Source organism: Strix aluco, chromosome 21 (genome assembly GCF_031877795.1).
Source record: "Strix aluco isolate bStrAlu1 chromosome 21, bStrAlu1.hap1, whole genome shotgun sequence".
Taxonomy (NCBI): Eukaryota; Metazoa; Chordata; class Aves; order Strigiformes; family Strigidae; genus Strix; species Strix aluco.
In genome coordinates, this window is record NC_133951.1 from 3,130,760 (window position 1) to 3,153,384 (window position 22,625).

A 22,625-nucleotide genomic window follows, 5' to 3' on the forward strand; every position below is an offset into this window, starting at 1 on the left:
ACACCCCAGAACAGCCACACCAAAAGCAGACTTTGGCTCCCCAGTGGGTACCTGGATTCCTCTCCCACCTCTGATGACAGGTTTGGTGTGATCCGATGGGAACAGAATTGCTTTGCTGACACGGGACTTGGCCGGACAGTTGCCTGCATCTCAAACCCTGCACCTCGGAGAACGTGGGGAGCTGGCGGTGACGTGGGCCTTCAGGACCGCCTGGTTAGCTCTCACAGACTCCACTTCTGTTTTCATTCTCCTAGCATAAGTACCAATGTTTTGCCTGTCTGTCCCACATTCCAGAGGTTTGATCCTGCCTTCCAAACCACAGCAAGCATTGCTGCAGAGCTTGTAAAACCTGCTGGAGTGTTTATCGCTGCATAGCATCAGGTCTTGACTCCAAAGAAAAAGAGGAAGGAATGACTTAATTCCTTTGCTAAAGACTCCATTAATAAGAGCAGAGATATTTTAACCGGAAGGAATATGACTTGTGCAGTGTTTGATGGACAGCATATGTGCACAGACATCCTCCGAGCCAGTCCAAAAGGATCCACCCTTATTGTGCTGCAAGCAGTAAATGTTTTTAGTGGCATAAAAGGAATAATGAGCAATCATACCTTTAAATTCCTATGCCCCACTGCCTACCAGGACAGCTAATACTATCAACAGAGGTATGACAGTATCTACCTGACACTGCCTTTAAATCATCCTCTTAGTTAACTAAAACATTTGTACGTCTTAGCATTAAAGAATGCAACATTTTTCCACCATTTTAATTTATGACAGAATTCTCACAGGCCTTCAGTGCCTGCAAAAGAAATATTTACTTCACTTGCATCACTTCACAGGCTGTCTGCCTACACTGATCTTTAAACAAACAATATCTTGAGAGCTGTTGGTTTTAATACTAGATACGATACCGGGTACTCATTCTCAGACTAAATACATATTTCATGCAAATTTGGAGCCTGTTTGAAAAATAAGGGCAGTGAACAGGAATTTGAGTGTGTCTAGCTGGAAACATCCAGGCATTTTTAGAAATGACTATACTCTCACCCTTCAAATAGGCCCCTGAAGAGAGTTTTAAATTGGACACCGCAAATGAAGAAGCCCCGACATCCTTGTATTCCTTTGAGAACATTTATTTAAAAGCTTGACTCAAAAGAGCTTCCCAGTTAAACGCCTGAGTTGGAGCTGAGGGCTTTTTCTTTAATCAGGACCAGACAAATTAAAACGAACACAGAAGACTGAATTTACACAACAAGTTATTCATTAAAGAAAGCGACAGAAGGGGGTAGGGAACAGGGGAAGACCACGTGAAAGCAAGAGCGAGCCCACAAAAATGAGCAGGCATACAAGTAAGACTATGCTAGGAGACTATCAGGAAAGGTGGCAGGAACAACATGCAAGTGTTATAACAACAGCCAAGATGATTTTCAGAAGTGACAAATCCTTTCACACCAATCTAAAAGGAACAGCAAAATCTTAACCCCCTGAAAAAATCAGACCTATTTATTCAGCGCTAGAAAGGATATCTGAAGGATCTGGTAAACGCATACCAGACAGAATAAAAATAGTATCTCCTCTAATAGTACAAATGCTTTAAAACTGCCTCAGCTGTAAGAGAAAAGAGTTACTAGGACTGGTGGAGGAAGTAGCAGCCTAGCAGCTCCTGTGCCAGCTGTTAGCGTGACTCTGGGTATTTCCAGACCAGGATGGCACCATCTGCACTCACGCTCACGATGTACTTGTTCCCAGGGCAGATCTTGAGACGGCTGATGTTGCCACTATGGCCCACTCCAACATGAGTCACTGCCCCCTCGTTGTAGTTCCAGAGTTTCACCAGATGGTCATCACCACCTGCATCGGGCACAAAGGAAGAACAAATGATTACACGGAGTTCTGCTGCTTTTTGTTCCCGGATGGCAGGCAGGGGAATACGTGGGCATTCATTTGATTTAGGAAGGGTGGGAAACATTGTCTTGGGCATTATGGTAAAACCAAATTCTTTTCAACTGAAGTAGAGAGCCAGTGTCCAGTAGTGTCCAGCAGACCACAGGGAGCTACAGCCAGCAATTGGTACCAATAACATGGAGGACCTTCGAAATGCTCATAACTGATGTTCATTTATCAGTTTAATCTAAAACAGCTGGTACTGACACCAAATCCGTGGTTTTTAACGGTAGCCAATATACACAACACCATGGCTCCTCCGTGCTAGTGCTGGGCTCCCAGAGGAGATGTCACAAGGGCGGGGAACGTGTGAGCCTGAGGCTGCCTGGAGCCTGGAGCCATTCCCACTTGTGAACCGACAGAGACTGCCAGGCTTCTGGAGTCGGACACTTGAGCACATCAGTCAAGTGCACAGTGAACACCACTGAACTAAATGAGGAGCAGGGCAAGATGAAACCCTGTACTCCCTCGGAGACATCTGAACTTTGTCTTCACCTTTACATTACATTACACCTTGTAAGACTCAACCACAGTATGTTCCAAGTCTGAACCACAGCCTTTTTCTAAGTATTTTTCTTCGATGATTCATTTTATTTTCCCCTTTAGCTGACCCCTCCTTTCAGTTTTTTCTTTCTTTACTGAGATCCTTAGTTCACTGCCTTGCTTTTCCTGGTCTTAATATGACCTCCTCTTTTCTAGTTTTAGCCACCACTCACCTGTGACAAAGTATGCCCCATCTGATGTGATGTCCATTCCGTTGATGGAACCTGATGCAGACCCTTCCAATTCTCTGATCATAGAGCCATCAAACACTTCCCAGTATCCAATCTAGAGAGCAGACCAGAGAGGAGGGCTCAGTTGTGCATCAAGAGCAGGCAGATTTCAGCACTGCCCTGTAACACAACCTTCTGTGGAGGTACAGGAGTTTCATCACGTAACAAGCGCCAGACTTTGTGTTTTGGAATTCCTGCAAGCAGAATTCCTGCAGTTTTGCTTACCCTTTTGTTTGTTCCACTGGTGATTATCTGGTACTCTTCAGGATGGTAGCACACACATTTGAACAATGTGGTGGCTAGAATCGTTTGTTTTCTTATACAACGCCTGCAAAACACCCCCAAAACAGGATAGAGCAATAGGGTCAAAAAATGAACTTTGACTGCCTGAACTATCTCTGCCTGTGCTATACATCAGATCTTCTGCTTGGATATTTTCAGGTTCAGTTCAGGGTTTCATGAAGCCTGTGAGGGTCATCAGTTCTCTTCCCCATCACAGCTGCCTTGTAAGACCTTTGATCTGCTGTCATATGAAATGGATTTTTTAATCCAGAATGCTTTCTAGGTGCTATTCACTATGCAAAAATTTCCTTATCCTCACCTACAGATCTGCAGTAGCTTGATGAGAGTCATAAAGTGCTGGAGAACACAGCTAGTGGGAAACAGGAAAGCACCTGCTCCACCCCCTTGGCCAAGCAGGATCCAATACAAGAAAACAACTTGAGACAAATGTTTGCTAAACTTTTCTGAAGCTTTCTAGCATTGGAGGTTCTACATTCCCTGACTTGATTGTTTTTTCTGGTAATTTTTATTTCCTAATGCTCTTTTTCCCCTCCTCCTCACTATGTGGTGTCCCAAAGAGGGCACAGTGACCCAACAGAGACATTACCAGCATTTTAAGTGTCTTGCAATACTTATCTGTCTCCTTACACAATGTCCCAGATGATGCATGTCCCATCAAGGCTGGCTGTGACACACTCTTGGTCGTCCTTCTTAATCTTAATGCAGGACACAGCAGATACGTGTCCCTTCAGAATTTCTCCCAGTTTGTGAATCCTCTCATGAATCTCCCAGACCCTCACCTGAAAATCAGCAATGAACATTTGCTCTTGTACCACCTGGTTCTGTCTGAGCTCAGGAGGGTGCCCAGGCTTTCCTGAACAATTCTTTTTTCTTATAACACATACAGCAACTCATTCTCAATGGACTGTCTCTATTTTCCTGTGGGTTATTCATGCAGCTGTCTCATAAAACAGAACTGAACTCGTGAGAGTGTAATCCACCTGGTTCAGGAATTCCTGACCATTAACCCCAGACCTTCTTTTTGTCAAGTCCCCATTCTCCCATGTTTCAGTTTACTCATCTCTAGATCAGGAAAAAGCATCTAGTCCATGATATATTTCCAGCGGTGCTTTAAAGATCAAAGAGCAAGGCTTCTGAAATGGAATATAAAAAAGCTACCTGTTATTTGTGCTACATATAATGCCAGTAAATACAAAACAGCTCTTTCAATCTTTGATGTGAAATATGTGCCTGAAAGCACCTCTGCTCCCAGTGGTGGTAACAGCAAAAATCTTTCTGCTTTGAGGACCTGATCCTTCACACCTTGCATTTGCTGTCCCACTAGTGCCAAACTTCATGGTATCTATTCACTTTTACATTCCACTAAGGACAAATCCTAGTGAAAATCTAGAAATTCAGACAATGACAACAGAGAGGGTTGACCTTCCATGTTTTCAAATCTGATGCTGTTAACTACAGGATCTGGATGTCTAATTCCCACTTGCTAAATGATCAGAGGGTCCAGATCCCTTAAGCAACCCTGAAAGTCACAGCTTTCAGATGACTGCTTTTGACAGAACCATTAGCATTTCAGAACACATTTTTTTTGTGTTCTGAATGAATACTGCAAGGGCTCCCCTCCAGTTCTCATTTTTACCTAACCAACCTTTAGCTGTAATTCTGTCTCAGCTGTCTTTTTCAATTCAGAGATCAACTAACCAGAGCCTGCGCCATCCTGTGTGTGTTGATACAGAATCTAGGCCCTCCATCTTTTGCATCCTCTAGCGCTAATCATCCAACGTACTTAACTGTTCTTTTATTAGTGAAGGGTTGAAGTGGCTCATCATCTCTAATGTCTTTATGCAGCGAGATAAAGCACTGCTGCTTTACAGAAGAGCTGAGGTGCAGAATGATTCAGAAAGATGGCTCAATGATTAGGACATTAGCCTGAGATTTGGAAGACCTAAATTCAATTCCTCACTCTTCAAAACTTCCTGTGCAATCTCCAGTGTGGCACACGGAACACTTGAGATCAGGGTACACAAAGCACAGAGCGGTTAAATCACAGTCAGGAATCCATGCACAATTCAGTGTCTGGTTCTGAGTGCTTGCCAGGCTGCAGAGAGGAAGTCCAAAGCAAGGAAAGAAACTGAAAATGAGCCTTCCAAGTCTAATTATTTATTTTTAATATAAATAACCCCCCCGTGTTTAAATTATTTAAACATTAGGAGAAGAGTGCCACTTTTACAGACTGAAAAGGTCCACAACTATATGAAGTACATGAAGTAATCAAAGCACATGGTGTTTGTTTTGCGTGGACAGAAAAGAATTGTTGAACTGCACAAGTATGATGTCTACCACATATTTTCTGATTTTTATCATTATTTGTATTGGGACGTTTCCATAATTGTATTAGAAACTGAGTTGTTATCAGAGTCTTTTATTAACACCATCACCTAAACCAGATAGTACCATCCCAGAAAATTAGGAAGTTACCCCATAGACACTATAGTGATATAAAGTGAACTTTGTGCTATTAAATGAATTCATACAGGTCAATTTGGACAGGACTAAGACTTCTCAGGCAATGACAGAAAGAAAATCTGTGCTACAGCACAGTTAGAGGGAGGCTTGCAGACAATGACTAATGCAGATAAGTCAAATATAGGGGAGAGACAAATGAACAAAGAGGATTAAGAGCATATTCTGCATTAGAAGGATTTCCAAGACTACCATGGCAGAAGCAATCGGGGCATTGTTTTACATTATGCCCTCTGAGAGCAAGAGATTTGCATATATCAAAGGCTAATATTCTCCAACTCGGTCCTTTGCTCAAGTGAAAGCTAAGAATAGCTCACTTTCTGACTAAGCACTTACTGACAATTCGCAGGCCCTGCGATGAGAGCACAGAGCTGCTCCAGGTTTTTAAGCAAAAATTACCTGTCCTTCACCTCCTCCACTAATGATCCGTTTACAGTCACTTGTAGTAGCAATTGCCGTCACTCCCAAGCTATGGGCATGGTTAATCTCATACATTGGCTGTCCACTCTGTGGCAGGAAGGCGCGGATATTCCCATCATTCCAAGCTGATGAATATAAAGAAACAGATTACCCAGGCGCACAGACTTTCCTCATATTATTGCCTCTCTTTCATTTCCAAAAGAACCCATTTATTTTATTAAATTCCTCTAGCAGGCCCACACTGTTAGATCATCAGTATAGATGTAGAAACCACTGTACTGTAGATGAGCCTGCAGACCTATAGTCCAAAATAAACTATTAAAATGTAATTCTTTTTTGATTCTGGCTATGGACAAATTGGTTTGGTAACGATGGGGGGACTGCATCACTGCTGTGGGACTGCAGTAGTTCCTGTGTAAGCGATTTGCATATGGCGATGGGTAGCAGCTTTATGCAAAAGGTGCTTGGGGTACATCACAGGTTAAGCTGTTGCATACAACAAGGTTAATATTTTAGAACTAGGTCTTTTGAATAAGACTGAACTGTGTTCTGAATTGCTGGAATTCACACCCAAAGCAAGGTCTCCAAACCTTGCCTTCCACGTACACTGTAACTACAGCACTGGGATACTGGGGCTGTGAGCAAAGCTCATCGGACCAGCTGCAAGAAAAGAGGCCTTTCGGTCAAGTGACGAACTGAATTTAAACCCATTTCCAATTTAATCCTCTCTTCATTCTGGCATACTGATGTCTATTAAATTTGGCAACATTTGAAGACTGGACTCAACTGTGGGTCTGGACTGCCCATTACCTGAAATGATGCTCTTGCCATCCCTCGTAACATCTATGGCATGGCAGATCATGTTGGGGACGACGATTCGTAGGAGCTCCCTGCTTTCTGGGGTGTGCCACACTCGAATATCATTTTTGGAGCAGGTAACAAACAAGTCAGAAATTCCCCTGGAGAATTCAGAGAGATAATGAGGAGGGGAATACAGAAAATGCTTCTTTCTTTCTTAGATCTTACATCATCCTTCGAAGCTCAGCTGTTTCTAACGTGCAACTGTAATTTTCCCGATAGGGATCATCGTGGTTAAGACAAAGGCCCTTTTCGTAGGACCACCTTTCTCATGTAAAATTCCCCTGGTCTGGTTTCTACTCAAAGATTCATTTTAAGGAACATTTAAAGTGAAACTAAAAGAATTCTTCCTACTTTTTGCAAGTTGTGACATTTATTTCCCATATTCAATCTCCAAACAACTTCATATGTTGTATATAAGAGATACAAAAGTGGGTGTAGAGGTGCTGACTGCCCAGATTTAACATCAGGGACTAACAGCAGCCTCATATTATAAAGATGTCATTTTTTATCTTCCTTACTGGATGATTCCTATTCAGCATCACTGAAGGCAATAGAAATGATGGCAAAAGCCTGTTCGCAATATACTTGTTATACATGTTTGAATAAAAAAAGACCTGCAGCATTTCAAAAGCTATGGGACTGAATGCTTTGAAATAAGCTCTAAACCATACATCCTAGGGATATGACTGAAAGTGAAATCTAGAAAGGTACCCCAAGCTTTTGTTCAACATCACCATCAACGTCCGGAAAGATGAACCCGGACAGAGAAAACCGGCACAAAAAAAGTGTGGCCCCTTTCAAGCCCAGCTGGCGTGGGTGCTTTATAACATCAGCTACTGAAGTATTCTGAAATAAGCCAGAACAGGGAAATTAAGATTGTATTTCCCAATCAGTGATATGCTCTGTTCAAGAGCAGTTAACAAATGAAAAGTTAAAACATCTCTGCAAGGATGTAGTCCTGTAGTCCTTACAATCATCACTAAATCCAGCTCATCCAAATATCTATGACACAGATGTGTCAGTCAGGTATATTAGCATCATATTACCCTAAAGCTCCAAACGATTTTCTCATTAAATTAGAAGGATGTGGATTTTTCAGGCTGGTGACAAGCAGGGAGGAGTGCTTCTTGCATTGTGCACTTTGCTGTACCTTGGTAAGATTTGATCCTTTGTGCTGTGTCAAGAAGCAATGCAATAACATATCAAAAATAAAAACTTTCATCGGGATCAAACTCCCATTCTCCATTTGGAGAGGAAACAACTGATCCGTTGTGGTTTTTATTTTAAATCAAGTGTCACAATCCTACTACACAGGAAGAGGGAATGTTTGCTGTCTGTTCACAAGACAAAAGCAGACAGAAGACATACCAGCATACCCACCATCTCTCATCACAAGCCTAGAATTTAATGTAACATATTGTCAAACATGAAATCGTAAGTGAGGCTGAGAGACCCAAAAAGCCTCTTTGCACAGCTCTGTTAGTCAGGTTTCAGCTGATGGTACAGGTGGGTAGGAAAGCAGACGCCTCTACAAGCTGTAGCTGCAACAGGGTACACAAAAGCAGACTTTGAGGATTCACGCTGCTGGCAGACTAAGAGGCCCGAGTCTCATAGCACCAACCCTAGCAGAAAAGGGGAGGTTGCCATCACTGCCATTACCCCAACATAATTAATTCTAGTCTTTTTGTTTAGAATTCTTCCTCTACATTGATGATTTTTCCAATTCTCAAACTGAGCTGCTGCCTTCTGTTTTCAAGTGGCAGCTCACCATCGCCCTTGCATTTCACCGGTAGGTTACAGTATAAATCATCCCATAAGGACATTAATAAACTTTGGGTTCCTGTGGGTTAAAGGGTGTTTATGTAGATATCCTGACCTTACTGGCACCTTACTCAAACTTCTTTGCCAGCCAAAAGCATCCCAGCCAGTCATACTCACGAAGGAAAAACGATGTCATGGACGGCTTCAGTATGACAGGCAGCAATCAGCTCTTCTGTAAACGCAGTGTAGTTAACTTGATAAATCTGGCACTCCTTTGTCCCTACAAAGAACTGGTGACCCTCATCTCTGTGTGTCAGGGAAGTGACAGCGCCTTGAACTTGAATTTTCCTGTAAGAGAAAGCAGAGGTTTGGCCTGACATTGACCTCGATGTACTTATTTTCCAGCTTCCGTTTATAGAGTCTTATTTCCCTGCTTCCCCAAAAAGCTCCACACTAGGCTGTGATATCAATACACAAGAACGTGGTCAGGACTAACATTTCATTCTCAGTCACATTTTAATACTTCATACGATCTTGCCTGTCCCATCTGCTACTCTGCCAGGGCTTGCAAAGGCAGTGCTTTGGAGACTTTGTTTTCTGGACCAGGGCCTAAGGTAACAGCATCTTTGTTGATATTCTTGCTCAAGTGCACTTAAATATCTCATCTTCAAGAATATTTCCAGACAGCTTACATCTTCTGGGAATAGTTTCAGTTGTACAATGCTAGGCTTGCAGAACTGTACGCTTAAGCTGGCCACTCAAGCAATGCCAAATGAATAGCTGCGGGCCCAATTTCCAAATCACGTACGGGGAAATGACACCTGCAGCTTTCTATTTTGTATGCAGAAAAAAGCCTTGCACGTACTCCAGCACTTCCAGACATGTGACTATACCATTAGTGGAGCCCTCCTTTACGATCCCATGTTCTCCAATAAACCCTTTTTTAGATGGCAAATACTGCTCTTTCTCAGCTGCCGTAAATAAGTGTAATTTTACTGACTTCAACAGACCTGTCTCACTTTGCATCAATTTAGGATCTGACTCCTAATGCCTAAAAGGGAACAATGGTCATTTAAAGTGAGTGATGAGTAGGGCAATTCACTTCTGTGCAAACGCATGCAGTAATTTTCAGTCTGCTTCAACTTCATTGTGCTGGAACCATACTGTCTATTTTGTCTGCAGGACTGAAAAACAGATTTATTTGGATTATGGCTTCACGTAGAAATGATTGGTTCTTATACTGTGACCCTTTGGGGGAAGCGCCACCTCTACCCTCCTGATTATCCCATCTACAAACTCACTTCATTACTTTGTAGTCTGAGCCTCTACAGAGAGCTACAATCCCTCCTCCGGTGCCAACTATTACATCTCCTGTCTTCAGCAGAAGCAAAGCTGTGACTCCCTAGGAGAAAACAGGATTAAAACGCAATTGGATGGAAGCAGAGTCTCTTTATTGCTGCAGCCATGCTGAATAGCACAACAGAGTCTCTATCGTGCTCCCGATGGTGGTGCTTATGTCACTCAAATACACCTTTATCAGTATTCTTTGACTGACCTAGCCTGAGGAGTGACTCTCCAGAGGGAGAAGGGAGAGGAGTTATTAATTACAGGTATATATGAACTACTACAGTATGAGAAGCAAGTAAACAGCATCATCATGGATCCTTCAGAGCAGCTGGGACCACGTATGAGCCTACATATCCTTACCTCATTCCAGCAATACGCACATTTCGTATTAGTGCCTCCACTTTTCCTTCCACTAGGAAAAGAAAGTTCTTCATCTATCAGACACAAAAACAACTGAGGGTAAAACTCAGCCTAAGCATCCTTCTCTACAGCTGCTTTTAGGACAGATTCTCTGTGTCCCAGGTCTCTCTCCCTGTTTGAAAGATACAATCCCATCTCCCACCTAATAATAAAACACATTTGTCATAGAAAAGCTTTGAAAATTAGTCAGCCCATCATCAGCGTGGGTTTCTGCTGTTTGCTGAGATGAGTAGATCAACAGAAGTCAGCCATTAGAAAAAGGAGAAATGGTTTTCTGTGGATGAAGTATCAGACTACAGTAAAAAAACCCAAACAAAAACAGCAAACAAACACTGTCCTTAGCCTTGCCACAAAATTTCAAGTATAAGAAAAGTCAGTCTCTGCTTCAGTTCTGCTACCTGTGAAGTAATATTACTCTTCTGTATATAAGACAACAGATCAATTCTTGAAAACCTGAGAGACCCCAAAACAGGCTACAAGAGGGGTGAAACTACTTCTGTGGGGTTAAATCCTGATATTCTTACTCAGAAAAATGTCCCTACTATCTTGGGGGAACATACACATGAATGAAATGGAAAGAGTAAAAAAAAAAAAATAAAGGAGCTTTATGCCATCAAAACTTGGACTGAAAACTAAGTTCTGTCATGAAGCAAGTGTGTACAAGAGGCACAGGCCAGCTGGTAGCAGCTCCAGGCTCCCCGTGACTTGTAAGGAGTCTGTTGAGCTTGACATTTTAAGTTGCAATATAGACTGCAGCAACATTTGCCACTGCCTAGCTTAATAAACAGCATTGCCAACTGCTGTGATAGTACCAGCAGTTTCACAATATTACGATTTTTTTTCTTTAAGCCCAAGCTCACAGAGCCAATATGTGAAAACAACAATTTCTGTTTGATGTTTTTTCTAGGAAAAAGAAAACACCTCTAGCATTTAGTGTTGTGAAAGCACGAAGAAGTGAATTCTCAAAGAATAATAACCAAGAAGCAAATCAGAATAATTCTGCATTTATTCTTTAGGAAGAAATCACTGTCATGTGCTTGGCTTGTGATTTTTCAACAAATACAGGTGTCAGCACTTTATGATAAAGTTTGACATCTAAGCAGCACCACCCAGCATTCCTATTCTTTTCAAGCATTAATCTGGACTAACCCCAGTAAATTTTCAGGATTAAACCCTTTCAGAGTGTTTAAAAGAATGAAAGCCAGACAGTGTTGATTTTTGGTGTGGAAAGGACTGAATCTCTAAGGAAGATGAGAGAGGAAGTGAAAAAAAACCCCAAAAATGGGCATTTGAGCTATTCAGACCCAGAAAGGATGTTGCAAAAGCCACAGACAAGGTCTGATGAAATTGGAAAAGTTACTTTGGTTCATTGTCCAACCAAATAGAAGAAACTGATTGTTTTTAAAGTCTTGTTTATACTTTTTGAAGAAAAAATAATCACCACATATGTAATTGACATTCCAGTGCTGGCAAAACAAGCAGCCTTGCAGCCACCTACCATCAGCTTAAGGACTATTTAACTTCAGGATCAAATTAATGTGGATTGCAGGGAAAAAAAAGAAAAAAAATCCTGATTCATAATTTAATTGCACTGGGTTTCTTCATTAGTCTGTCTCCACCAGTAGCATATCCAGAGTCTCCTGTAATATCAGGACTGATCACTGTGCAAAACACAACCTCCAGAGAGGATTTTATGCCCTACTATCACAACACTACCAGGCAGGAAGCCAGGTTTCATGCAAATATTCTTAGCAAAAGCACGAGAACAAAGGGATTCTTTTTAATTAGAAATATGATCCACAAGCAGAACTGTTTCTGAACAACATTTTAAAAAATTTCCTATGAGGTGTTGGCAGCATTTTGTGAGTCCTCTGTTATCACAGGCCCATCAATTGTCTTTTGATCTACTGTTTTGCAGTTTTTCCTATAAAAGACTTCCACCTCAAATGCCCTTCGGAGCATTATGGCAGGTGGCGGCATTAGAAACCAAACCTCTGACTACGTAGTTTATCTGATTACAGCTCCCTGCTACTTGCTAATAAATTAGAGGTTTTGCAGCACTGCCAAGACTGCTTTGATTTTTCCAAGCTATCCTCTTCAGTTCTTCAATGTGAGAGGGAAGCAGGTAATATTAAGACAGGAAAAAAACCACCTTAAAGTGGCCAGGGTCCACTGCCAGGCTCTCAAAATCATCAGAGTTTGATTTCAACCTTAACTTGGTAATTGTCCTTCTTTCTTGTCCAGTCTGTTCTTTGAATCACCACGAGTAAACAGATAGCTTTATACATTGCACTTGTTATTCATGGCGTCGAGCAGTTCACGTTTAACAATGTGATGAATACTCTATTTTATATACTGCCAGACCTCTTGTAGATGAAATGCAGAGTCTAATGTAGGAGGTTAAAAATATCACCACTCATTATTTACTTCTTACAAAAAGAAACCACTGCTTTGAAGTATGATTATAAATAAAAATACCAGCAAAAATCCAGCCTGCCCATTCCCTCCCCTGCAGGGATACTTGCTCTTTGGCCCATTCTGATCTCTTGCAAAGTTCTTGAGCACCCTATGAACTCTTCCAGCACACCTCCACGCCTCCTTCAAACATTTTTTTTTTTTTTTTAACAATGCAAATCACTCCAACTATTTCTGAAAGTGCATTTGCAATTGTACATCCTACTTTGCATCTGAACGGGTGCCTCATAGCTCCTCAAGCCTGTGACAGGGATAAAAATTTTGTTGTTTATTTCAGTATTTATAGACATTACAGAAATGCACTTAAACTTAATTCCATGTAGATGGAAAACAAGTTGCTTCATCATACCAGTGCAGTGTTCTGCCACTCCTCTTCAAAACAGAAACAAACAAATCTTCAGATCATGCCTACGTAATAAACACATTCTTACATATCTAAAGGCAAAGTTCCTTTAAGGTTGACCAAACTTATTTTCAGCAAACATCTCCTCACCCAAGCAGTGTCTAAACTCTTTCTTTAAAGATAAGCTCACCATGGGGTGACTGTGGATTCCAGGTTTAGAGTTTCATGGTATGGCGCTGGTTCGTAATTTCCCGGTGAACAAGATTTTCAGAGATACAGGATAATGTTCCCTCACGAATATGCATCTTTTCAGACAGAATTGCAACAAAGTGATGAAAATGGTTCCACAGGGAGGGAGGCCGGGGCAGTTCCACCACTGGAGGATGTAGGGCCAACTTCCCTGCCAGGGAGCAGGGAAATGCCCGGTTAGGAAGGCAGTGCCTGTCCCAAAAGCCATGCCTTGGAGCAGTCACGCCTACCTTGAAACACCATGGCTCACTTCTGAAACCAGCTACATGGCAGCTTTGCTTTGCACGGCTAGAGTGGGGAGAATTTTTACTACAAGTACTAATACATGCTACATTTTCAAGAAAGAGCTCTGCAGGGGGGAAAGAAATAAGAACCAACACTTCTCCTAGGGTTAGCAATACAATGTACTAAACTGTGTAGAAACAAGGATGCAAATACTTTCATTTCGATAAACGCTGTGGTTTTGTCTTGAAAAAACATCTGCAAAATACCTCTTCTGGCATTGAAGGCTACGCTACAATTGGAAATTTCTGCCATAAAACATTAGATCCTACGTGTGTTCAGCGAGGACTTGTTGACAGTCTAGTGACAAGGTATTATTTGTATGCAGAGATGTGAAATGGGTGGGTGGAAAGGGAATCACAGTACGGAGCTAGGAAGGGAGAAATGGAAAGTATGAAAGTGAATCTGACAGTAGCTGGAGATAAAAATGTACTAGTACCTCCTCGCAGACTGCAACAACACAGGTTTGCCCTGATGAATTTCCCGTTTTGGGCATTTGGAAACTGCATTGGTGAGAGTGATGGAAGAGAGCAGAGAGGAAGTAAGCAAGAGGAGAAGGGGTGATAGGGGTGAGCACGTGTCTGGTTGAAAAGCCTGTCTTTGAGCAGAAACGTCCCTTTTAAACAACAGGGTAAAGGAGAAGATTGGAGGGACTACTTGTTATTTCCATCCAATGTGAATGTCTTCTTTTCTCTCCCTTCTCCCAAAATGACCAGTGGTGTATCATAAGTAGCTGCCATTACATAATACTTATAAAACAAAGTTTAAGTCAGATTAATGCCTACCAGCTCAGATCTGATCCAAGGCTGGCAGGCAGCTGTGATGAGATCCACTTCTGGATCTTCTCTGCTCCCTAGCATCTTGTCAGTCTCTTGCATAGTCAAAGGTCCTGTTTTTCTTCAGCTTTTTGCTATCAGAAGCAACGTCAGCTGAAGCTTACAATGCTCCAAAGGTCTCTGCCACAAACTGTGGTTCCCAGGGATCTGCCTTATGATAAAACCCCTCACGGTACGGATTGGGCTGTGGTCTGGCTTTGAGCTCTGCTTTTCTCTAAGAGCTCCTAGGCCCTCTTTCAACCCCCAAATTTCCTGGCTTCCTGCTAATGACCCTATTTGATCGTTTCTTTAGCAATGGCCTCGGAAGTATATATTTTGTGAAGTTTTGTTTCAAATGCATTTGGCACCTTTCCCTCACCCCTGAAGGCAAGGGAGTTCAGGACCTTGTGTGGATGCAGCTCTAGGCAAGGGACACGTACTGCTGGATGTAGAAGGACTCAAAGCATACAAGCATTTAAAAGGGGAGTTGATATTCAGTTATCAAGACGTTGGCACAGGAGACAGCAGAGATCAGCCAGGACATGGGTCCCGTGTGGATGCAAAGCCCTGCAGGATGCCTGCTAGAAGACTAACTTAACAGCTTGGAGTACAGAGATACCCACAAGAGATCTAATGCACCTTCAGCAAACTTATAATTTCTATCAGGAAAACAAAATACATACAGTCTTATCACTTAATGCATGCACAGAATTACGTTACTTACATTCCTACAATGCAAATGGGAAAAATGAGTAATAACTTCTCCAACCTACTGGAATAAACATTGAAATATATTTCAAATTGCTCCGTGGCTCCAAGTTATCCCAGAGATGTGGGCATGCATTTGTAACACAAGAAACACTACATTTTGAATGGGCACGTGTGTGGTTTGTACGTACATTGGTTGGTACAAGCAAAGTTCAGGAGGTTTGGAGAAACAAGTCTGTAATAGCTTTTTCTTTGGGGTTTACTGCTGAATTTTTCTTACAGAACTTGTTAGTCTTCTGTTTATACTCAGACAAGATCTGCTTCTTTCTAGGACAGCTTCCCCAGGGCATCCCTAACAGTACGTTTGGTACCTCCATCTGCACTGCTTCCCTTGCTGCCCACTGATTTTCTTCATTGGTAATAGAATCACAAAATACATTCAACCTTATGCAGGAAAGTGTTTCAGTAGTCTGTTTGAATTCCTTAGGCATCATGCTCTCCGCTGGGTATAACCTGAGAAGCTACAAGAAGTCTTTTACAGCAACGAATAAAGAGAAATCAAGAGCAAGTGTACTATCTGGTGCTGACCATTTATCGTTACAGCTCCCTGCATGCAGGATTCTTGTACAATGAAAGGCCAAAAGCTCCTTATTCAGGAGATACTCCTGTCTCAGGATCCTCATACTAAGACCCGTGAGTCCAATTATAGACAAAAAAACAAAGTTAAAGGAACTCTGGGGTTATGAAGTCAAGCACTCAGAAGTTGAAAAGCAACAGAAGCAATGTACCCTGTGTAACCTTGTTTTGTCCCAATATGAATTACAATAAACTCTTTAACTCTATTATCTAGCCTACCTTTTTCAATAAGACCTCTGCCTCAACAGTGGCAGAATCAGAATTTCCAAAAGATGACCTCCTGAAGGGAACGGGGAGGAACGGTATGTGAAACAAACACAAATATCTAGGGGGTTGGGGTTTTTTTAAGAGCAACTGTAGTGTTTTGAATAGTTTTCTAAAATACTCTTCCTATGGCAAAGAGTGGTCTTGGAAAATTTTAGCCCAGACAATTTAACAAATCTGTAAGATCTGAATATAAGACCTTACAGCATAAGTGTGGGAAAGCCTCTCAAATAAGCACTTCTACCAGTCTTCCTAGGAATGTCCTCGGTCTCACTCCAGCTAATACCTCCCTAAAAAAAATCCAACTCAGGAGCTACTCCATTTTCATGCTTATTTTTCACTTTTTATGACTTTTACCAGATTTAGTATTAGAGAAAGTCTGTGGGATGACACATGAGATTCAGGTAAAACCCAAATTCGGAGCCAATTGAAACTGAAAAAAGCCAACCTAACGGTCTCAGACTTCAGGATCAAGACTGAGACACTCACAAAGAACTAATAGCACAGAAGAAGGGTTAGTCTGTGAATCAACTTTGTAATGGTTCTCCTGGAGGTTGCCCTACTTTCAGGTACTAACAAAGAGGAGGATAAGGAGAAAACTAAAGTCACAGAGCTGCTACTCACCAAGCTAAACTTCTTCTTATGGGGCCCATAGTCAGTCATCAGCTTCTCGTTTGTATTCAGTTTCAGAACATCACCACTTGATGTGCCAACATAAAAATAATTATCATCATCTGCCACCTATAGGAAAGCATAAAAAAAAAAAAAGATCATGGTCCAGATAATGAGACACTTGCCCCAAGCCTAGCACTGAGCTGCATAAATAGCTTTATTTCAGTGTATTGCCAAGACTTAATCAGAGGGGATACAGCCAATGTTTTCATGCCATCACACTCAAAGATCCATAATACTGCCGAATGCAAGACATTTTCTAACGAAATCTAGACAATATTTTGAAGCCGAAGTAGGATTCTATGGGTGCTAGAGCCTGTGACTAAAATACATGCTGCTTCTCTTCAGAAGCATTCAAAATACTCTTTCCCAGGATAAAGAAACTGTGGGAGACCATCTGCCATGAGCCAACACTTAGTAACTTCACTGCCATCATGCAGTTGTGATGAGCATTTTTAGCATTACCATAAAAGTTTGTGGTTTTTCTGCAGTCCGTAGAGAGTTTATTGGTTTAGCCAAATCATTTGGCTGAAACTTACCTTAACACACATGCTCACTCTTCTCACGTGCCCTGTCCGGCATTCAGTCGGGTGGATTCTCCTATTTGCTAGATCCACTTCCCATTCTCGAATGGTCCCACTATAAGAATGAATATAGTGGGATCAGCTCCATATATGCAGAAACATCCAAGTTTTTTCACTACTAGAAGAATTAAAAAGCCTTTACAAGGCTACATTATTCTGAAATTTTAATAAGAAGGAAAAGAACAGTATCAGAGAGGCCAGAAGCAAGTCTCAGTTACTGTAAGAGACAGTGGAAAAGACATTTTCAGGTAAATCAAAAATCTTAAAGGTTCATCAAAAACATATACAAGGATTATGGAGGAGTATGTAACAACCTTGACATTTCATTTCCACATACTGTGGAAATCTTAGTTGCTACAGTGGGAAATGAACAGTAGAGGACACTTTCAACTGTTTTCTATCAGAATTTAATTGACAACATAGGAGCCAATATAAAATCTTTACACACAGCTGCCCTTACATTTAACAAAGTGCTAAAATTGCAAAGACCGGCACTCATAAGTGCAACTGCAGCAAAGAGCATCCAAAGCCTTCCCTGATTTAAAGAGAGGTGCAGGTCCTGAACACATTTACACGTCAGGCTAAATATACGGGGGCTGTCTCAAATCCATGCAAAATGTGACTTTTTGTACCCACTTTTGTTACAAGACAGTGACCAATTGTACATCACTTCTGGTGAGGATAGGAGATGATCCAACAACCTGCAAGATATCATTGTTTCTACATTAATTAACCATTGTTCAGAGCCACTCATTGACTGCTTTTCTTGTGTAAACACTGGCAACTAAATATTTTAAACACTGCATGGGGAATGCTGAGTACAAAATCCTGCTATCAGGAACAGAAGTGACGCACGTGGATCCTTGTGTGCTGCTTTGAAAGCATATTGTTATATGTAGAACAAGCAGAAATGCCTTAAAGGGACAAGCTGATGGATATTCGTGGGTCCATTCAGAGCAAAAAGAAAAAACACAAGCACACGGTTGCTTAAGTTTCCTTGTATTTGAGTAAAGACTCTTTGTAAAAGGAAATAGGTCTTTCATCTAAATAAAGCCTTACTTTCCAGCGGTAATAAACATCCCATCTCTGCGGCTGGAGCACACCACGATGGTCGCATTCCCCGTGCTGCCTCCCGAGGCAGGGCTCCTGCAGACAGCCTCTCTCTTATCAACGTGCCACACAACCACGCTGCAGGAGAAGGAGGGGCTTTAAACAGTGTCACTTTTTGATATTACTCAAAAACAAAAGCAAGATGAAACTTATTTTCCTGCAGTCTGTTCCCACCAGGATACACATAAAAGTCACTTTGTAGAGATTTCACCCAAGAAAAGCTTATCACAAATGTGTGGAATTGCAGTTTACATCCCCTGCTCCTAAAGCAAGGGGGTGTGTATTTCTTAGATCCCTTCTGCTGAGCAAGACTCAAATCACGTCTTAGGCCATGCATAAAATCTGATTTAAAATAACCTTTTATTTCACTCTTACTTGTCTGTGTGTCAAAGCAAGCCCTCGGTGAAATTTATACTTTGTCAGGGCAGTGCATTAAGCCACACAACTGTGCAGGCTTCGTGGGGTTTCTGGGTGATGACACCAGCTTAAGAATTAGCTGCTGCCTTCATCCTTCCCCATGCCCTGTGCCCTGCCCACGGTCCCCACCCGGCTTCCATCGGACAGAGCGGGATGGCTGAGGAGAGACGTCCAGCAGGAGCAAGGGTCAGACTGCCAGAAGAGGGAGGAGCGAGTAGTCCCTAAGCCCATTCTTCAAAGCCCTACACCTTGTTGGAAATCGTGTGGCCAGAAGCGGAAATCATTACCTGCCATCATCCTGGCCTCCCAGTGACAGGAGATAAAGGCTGTTTGCAGAGAACGCTAGTCCTTCAATTTTACCCTCGTGAAGTGACAGCCGAGCAAGTAACTCCCTCCTCTGGAAATCCCACAGAATGATGTCTGCCTGAGGTGCAAAGCAGAGGGGTCAAAGCCAGAGCATTAGGTATAACACACAGGATTAGGTATAAAAACTTTCTCTGGCAGGAAAGCTGTTAGAAGGAGCCCAGCCTGAGGTTAGCTTCTATCCAGCCCAGCGCTCCACTGACACAAAACAGCTTCAAATCAGGTGCTGTAAGAAGCATTATTCCAGCTTACTGCTTGAATAGCTTTACTTCATTTCAGAATCAAAATTTACCCTGAAACCACTAATACTTGATTCCTTCCAGATGTCTCAGGGTCTTTTCAAATAGGCAAAAATTAAACCATAAAGAACTTCAGAGGTCTAAAAATGCAGGGAAGTACCTGTCAAGGGCTTTTGAAAGTGCTAGGCAGCTCTGGAACTCAGGTACCGCTTTAAATGCACCATCTATTAATTAATGTATAATGAGAGTTAGGCTGCCACATGCACACACTTCGGATGAAAAGGACCATAATTAAGAGACTGCTCAATCTAGTTATCCCAGTCTTAGGGAGAAGGCATAATACTTTACAAAAACATAAAGGCACATCCAGCAATGGACTAGCCACAGTTTCCCATTTTCTGCAACATCCTCCCTCTTTTGTTGTTTCCCAACACAAGAAAAAATAAACAAAAGGTGTTCCCACCACTGGCAAGCCAACTCCAATTTCTTTGGTCAATATTATGCAGTTAAAAATAGAGCATTATCCACCTTGAAGCCCATGGAAGTGACTTGTCCAGAAGCAACGTACAGCCCATTCCTGGACACGACGATGCAGGAGACATTATTGGTGTGACCATGCAAGAACGTCTGCTTCTTACTGTGTAGCTCTTGAATAACCACAGTACATCCCAGGGGATAGAGAATGTGCTCCTTATCGGGGTGGCAGGTCAGGCCACAGGGTACATGCCCTGCAAGAGAAAGGAGTGAAAGATCTGCTGGTTTTAAGGCTTCTGGGGGCTGCAGGCAAACTCTCTTCCTCTGCCTGAAGCACGCAGTCCCCAGAGCAGGCTGACCTCTCCCCAACACCTCCTTGCCGATGGCCTCGCTTATCGCACTCCCTAAGGGGAAGTCGTTTGTTCCCCAAGGTTTATCTCACAAGGAGAGCAAAACTAAGAGCTTTCCAGTTCCCCCCAAAACCGTTCAACAGAACAACCCTGTGCAAAACTCCAGCGTCACCTTTACACATTTTGGACCGCGCTGTGCTTCCTACAGCTACCGGATTTCACTGGCCCAGAGGTCTGAGCCCTTCAGCACAGAGGGTTCTCCAGCAGCACCTGCTGATTTATGGGGGCCACATCACCAGTCCACGTTGCCATGCCCTGCCTCAAAATAGCTGCAAAGCCACAAATTTCCCAAGAAGGCAGTTGGCTGGAGAAACCCTGGTGCCTAGCCCCCATCCCTGGGTCACAGGAGTGTTTACGACAGCATTTTATGCAACGATTTGGGTTTATTTTGAAATTAAACTCTTCTCATTCTAGTAAGCTGGGTAATTACAAAAAAAAAATTAAAAATCCTACTATTCCATCAAACTTTTCCTGCTCTTAACTTTGCATCTGTCTCTCAAGATGTCGGGCAAGGGGAGAACGAGGAGGCGGCGAGGGGGGCAGAAGGGACCCTGCGCACCCCCAGCTCCTGGCCCACCCCACAGTACCACGGCCCCAGCCGAGACCCATAGCTGCCCCACAGCTGCCCCCATGGTGCCCTGCCCTCCCCTCAGCCTGTCTGCTGGCACCCCGTGACCCACAGCTGACCCACAGCGCCCTCAGACCCCACTCCCACATCTCCACGATGCCCCAGACACCCCATCTGCCCCTGTGGTGCCTCAGCCCCCCTTGGTTGCCCCTGTGGTGCCCCAGACCCCCTCAGTTGCCCTCTATGGTGCCCCAGACCCCTTCAGTTGCCCTTTCTCTGGTGCGCTAGACCCCCCAGCTGTCCCTGTGGTGCCCCAGCCCCCCTCAGTTGCCCCCCTGGTGCCCCAGCCCCCCTCAGTTGCCCCCCCCCCGGTGCCCCTGACCCCCTCAATTGCCCTCAGTGGTGCCCCAGCCCCCCCTCAGTTGCCCCCCGGTGCCCCTGCCCCCCGCACTACCGTTGAAACCGATGGCCGCCCGCAGCTCGAGCTGCCCCACTTCTGCTACCGCCGCCGCCGCCATCTCCCCGCTCTGGGCACGCGGCGCCAGCGGCAACCACGCCCACGGCCGGAAGGGGGCGGTGGCGGGCGCCGGGCCCTGAGCGGGACCGGGCCGCTGCCGCGTGGGCCGGAGCGGGAAAGGCCCCGCCGGAGGGGTCCGCGCCGGGCCTGGCGCCTGCCCTCGGGGGCGCGGGGGGCGCTGCGGGCTCGGCTGCCCGGGGCGGCGGGGAGGGGGCTCGGCCGCCGCCCGACGGGGCTGGGCCGGGGCGGCGGCGGCGGGTGGTGCTGCCCTTCACCCCGCTCCCGGCGGCCTCACCGGGGCCGCTGCGACCCTCAGAGCAGCGCTTGGGTCTCTGCTGGCCCCGCTGCGGGCGAGTGACGGCAGGACACGGACGCAGATCTCTTTATATCCCATTATACGTCCCCTCCGCTTCCCCTGCGTGGTTTTGGGTTTTTTTTTTTTATTCTCCAAGAGCTTTGAACTTTATTCAGTGTAATAAAACATATATGGTATTTGTTATTCAAATCTCAAGGGGAAAAAGAAGTTGTAGTCAGGATGTTGTGGCCGAACAGTTTTGTAATTCTCTTATGTAAATAAGAAATAAGATATATGTATATAGTTGTTAAAATCACTTGTTAGAAGGGAGCTAAAATGGCCCCCATCTTCAAGCCACCACAAAAACCCCTGTGCTGAGTCATCCCCCCTTCTCTGATGGAAACCTGAGAAAAGCCCGCGAAAACCGGAGAAAAGCCCGCGAAAGTTGTTTACAACTTTGCAGCCCCCTCAGGGTACGCCCATCATGAATATGGATGAAGCCTACACTGCAGAGGGACTCAGTTCTGTCCTGTGAGGTGTGTGCTGGTAGAGCAGAGACTCCCGGCACACCCAGCGCTGTTTTGCTCACTCGCTGCTTGCTAATAAAATTTTATTGATCACTAAAAATTGAGAAGTGGTTATTTCCCACTAAATTACAAGTAATCAATAACATTCAGTAATGAAATAAAGCGTAAGAAGAAAGGACTGCAGCGTCCCTTTCAGAAATGGCAGAGGCACGCATCAGATTCCAGGCGGCGAAGGCAGTCAGTGCCCTGACAGCCATGGTGACGCGCGGCTCTAATGGCGGGAGCGCAGGCTCGGCCTCAAAGGGCCGCGCAGGCTCTGCCACCGCCT

At 43.7% G+C, this 22,625-nt stretch overlaps 1 protein-coding gene across 2 annotated transcripts; it reads right to left on the reverse strand.

The window, feature by feature from the left end:
* Positions 1–1,112: 1,112 nt before the first annotated feature.
* Positions 1,113–21,493, reverse strand: CFAP52 (cilia and flagella associated protein 52). 2 transcript variants are annotated; one of them, XM_074847064.1, is made up of 14 exons: positions 21,413–21,493; positions 20,035–20,234; positions 19,192–19,328; positions 18,437–18,565; positions 17,333–17,432; positions 16,746–16,862; positions 9,884–9,984; positions 8,760–8,930; positions 6,771–6,919; positions 5,940–6,085; positions 3,648–3,799; positions 2,943–3,045; positions 2,661–2,772; positions 1,113–1,851 (listed from the first exon to the last, which is right to left on the reverse strand). In XM_074847064.1, the coding sequence occupies exons 1-14, from the start codon at positions 21,474–21,476 to the stop codon at positions 1,676–1,678; spliced, it is 1,857 nt and encodes a 618-aa protein (XP_074703165.1). In that variant the 5' UTR covers positions 21,477–21,493; the 3' UTR covers positions 1,113–1,675. The 2 variants fall into 2 exon arrangements, with proteins under 2 accessions (XP_074703165.1, XP_074703166.1); XM_074847065.1 differs by lacking the exon at positions 21,413–21,493 and adding an exon at positions 20,503–20,568.
* Between the last annotated feature and the right edge of the window lie 1,132 nt (positions 21,494–22,625).

What these genes read in the sequence shown, in the direction of transcription:
- CFAP52 (XM_074847064.1), bottom strand. Translation starts at nt 21,476, where the DNA reads ATGGCGGCGGCGGCGGTAGCAGAAGTGGGGCAGCTCGAGCTGCGGGCG. An exon ending in CCAGTGGAACAAACAAAAGG is followed by an intron (nt 2,773 to 2,942) that starts GTAAGCAAAACT and finishes TCTGCTCTCTAG; the next exon opens with ATTGGATACTGGGAAGTGTT. An exon ending in TGGGGCATACTTTGTCACAG is followed by an intron (nt 1,852 to 2,660) that starts GTGAGTGGTGGC and finishes TGCCCGATGCAG; the next exon opens with GTGGTGATGACCATCTGGTG.